General features: G+C 38.2%; 1 protein-coding gene and 1 non-coding gene across 2 annotated transcripts in view; one reads left to right on the top strand and one right to left on the bottom strand.

Annotated features, from left to right (window-relative positions):
* The window catches only part of LOC106878276 (ubiquitin-conjugating enzyme E2 T), a 16,076-nt gene extending 14,695 nt beyond the window's left edge, over window positions 1–1,381 (bottom strand). The window contains exon 1 of the mRNA XM_052978068.1: window positions 778–1,381. Coding sequence (XP_052834028.1) covers window positions 778–890 — 113 coding nt within the window. The 5' untranslated portion in view covers window positions 891–1,381. The remainder of the gene's footprint in view (window positions 1–777) is intronic.
* A 587-nt stretch (window positions 1,382–1,968) lies between these two features.
* On the top strand, window positions 1,969–2,050 carry Trnas-uga (transfer RNA serine (anticodon UGA)). The gene has a single exon. It is a non-coding gene; the product is annotated as a tRNA-Ser (tRNA).
* Window positions 2,051–2,987: the final 937 nt, after the last annotated feature.

The raw sequence follows: 2,987 nt of genomic DNA, 5'->3' as shown, positions 1-2,987 counted from the left end.
ATATAGCTCGCACCGGCCAGTCATGGTATTAGCTGTCAGTAGCCAAAGAATCGACAGGCCAGCAACAGGCATGCAGGCAGACAGACAGATACTTCACTAGCAGTGAGCACTTTCACTTCTGACAGCTAATAGCATGACTCCTGTGAATTTTCCGAAACTCATCATCCCACCCTCCGAAAAAGTTTACCACCACATATTCCGATATAACCAGAATGTACACCATCTGAAGCATATTTGTAGAAAATTTCATTTAAAAATAACCATTTTTCTGGAAGTGATGAGGCAATAAAGTCGGTGGGGGGGCACGCGTGTGTAGATTTTGTTACTACCAATATCTATAACGTCAGCATTTTCTTTTTCATAATTACAGTTGTAATCTACACCTTCGAAAACGTACCTCTATAAAATTTCATTTATAAATATGTATTCTCCAAAAAGTTACGAGAAGACGAAGTTGGTGGGGCCCCAAACTGTAGATAAGCGTACATAAACATAGAGAGCGCGGTCACAAAGTAACGGAGGGTACTGACCAGCACCAATACATACATATATATATTATATATACACACACAAACTGTGTAATCTTCACCTTCGAAAACATATCTCTATAAAATTTCATTTACAAACATGTACTCTCCAAAAAGTTACGAGAAGACGAAGTTGGTGGGGCCCCAAACTGTAGTTAAGCGTACATAAATACAGAAAGCGTGGTCACAAAGTAACGGAAGGTACTGACCACATACACACACACAATGGTAAAGACTAAGAAATAGTTACATACGAGCTTCTAAGCTCTCAATGCTGTCTCCTTTCGGCCAACAGGCAATGCCGGGTGGTGGTGAATCTTTCAGCATCTGAAGTTCCTTCTTCATCCGCGTGTGACGATGCATGGTAGCCACTTCTTCCAAACACCACAACTTAGACTCAACACTTACCCGCCTCCAATTATTTTCGTGTTTAAATTCCGGAAACTGACGGACAAACCCGAAGCACAACTATCTTACACACACAAACATAATATTCGTTCTTCCCTCATTTAAGACGTCTTCCAAATTCGAATTTAGCATTCTAATTCTGGAAAGAAACAAACGGAGACACTGGAAGTCTCCCGAAACACAAGGATGAAGAAAGGAAAACAAACGGAGACGCACGAAGCCCGCACAGAAGAAGATACAGAGAAGACGGAGAGAGTGAAAGACAAGAGAGAAAAAGGAAGGCAGAAAGAAGGGGGAGTAGGAGTGAGAGACGGGAACAGAGCGTGAAAGACAAGCAGAGAGAAGAGATAAAACAGGAAGAAAGAAAAAGAAAGAGAGGAACAGAGAATGAGAAAAACAAACAGAGACGCTCTGAGCCTAAATCACGAGACCGGGGGAAAGAGAGAGCGAGAGTATGAGAGACGCCATTTCCGGTCAGGTTTCGTCTTATATCCATACGCAGCTATGTAGAATGTGTCACCGAATATTCGTATCTTTATAAATTTTCTGTTCAACTTAATTTCTAAGACGTGTCATATGTGACATCTATAAATATTTCTTTGTCACCTTTGTACAAAACCGTTTGCTATTTCAGCCGATTTTTCCCTATATGATAGTGTAAGCGTGTTATATAACGAAGAACAGAAATGGACGTAGAAACAACGCCTGGTACATCTTCTAAAATACTTGGAATAAAACCAATATATTGCCAACTAGATTTATCTTAATTTTTTTCATTAAAACATAAATACATTTTTTTCTGCTATTATGTTATTAATTGACGCATCTAAAGTAAAAATAAAATAACCACCCAGTATCGAAATACTATTTCCATCCTAAGTGAAATATCTCTTGTTCATCGTAACCTTTAAAAAATGAGTCGATAAATATATTAACTAAAGTTATAGAAACATTTCAAAGTCAGTATTGTTGACAGTGAATCAATATGTCATATTTGATTTATAAATATATTTTGTAAACTACACATGTACTGGCTGTGGTGGCCGAGTGGTTAAGGCGTTGGACTTGAAATCCAATGGGTTATACCCGCGCAGGTTCGAATCCTGCCCGCAGCGATTACTTTTATCTTTTTTTTTCAAATCATTTGGTAAATTATATTTTTGATTTTTACTTCGTCCTAATTAATACGTCGCAGACTTATGATTAAATATGTTCCAGCCTTTATCTTTACGTCTTTTATTTCATCTAGTTGTGGCCATTTAAGAAGTTTACTTCTCGTCCAAAAGATTTCGAAGTCAGTCCCACTGCATGGCACCTCGGGCAAGTGTTTTCTATTATAGCCACAGCCAAACCGAAGCCTTATGAGTGAATTTAATAGATGGAAACAGTGTAGAAGCCTGTCGTACATTATGTATGGGTAATCTTCAAGTTTAGGGGGATAAAATAAATAAATAAAAATATTCAAGGGAAATAACTGAACGACTTACCAGTATTATCCGTTTTCTTCTAGCTGTTTATAAATAAATTTAACCCTAATCCTAACCCTAACGTCAATCAAATCACGTGTGTGATTTATTTATAAACAGAGATGTACGGAGAATACTGGTAAGACGTTCAGTTACTTACCTTGAATATTTTTATTTATTTTTTTTATCCCCCTAAACTTGAAGATTACCTTATGTATGTACGGGGAATGTTCCTCTCCAACGCTTGACAACCGGTGTTGGTTTGTTTAGCGATTCGGCATAAGAAACCGGTAGAAATAAGTACAAGACTTTAAAAGAAGATAATTTCCTATTTGACGCTCGTAAAATCGAATTCGATTACCATTTCTCGTGGACGCCCTGCTATCTTCGTTTTGTTGTGAATTCCGTATCTTTCCTGCTTGGCTGCCACTGTGGAAACTTCAGGGTTTATTGAAGGCGTACAATGACAATCCTGCGGTCAATTCGTTCGACTAAAAAAAAAAAAAAAAGAGAAAACTTTCAAGGCGGTGGCCCCAGCATGACCGCAGCCCAATTCCTGGAACGGGTAAAAGATATGATACCTTGT

This window comes from Octopus bimaculoides, chromosome 30 (genome assembly GCF_001194135.2).
Source record: "Octopus bimaculoides isolate UCB-OBI-ISO-001 chromosome 30, ASM119413v2, whole genome shotgun sequence".
NCBI classification, from domain to species: Eukaryota; Metazoa; Mollusca; class Cephalopoda; order Octopoda; family Octopodidae; genus Octopus; species Octopus bimaculoides.
This window is presented reverse-complemented; position numbering and strand designations above follow the sequence as displayed.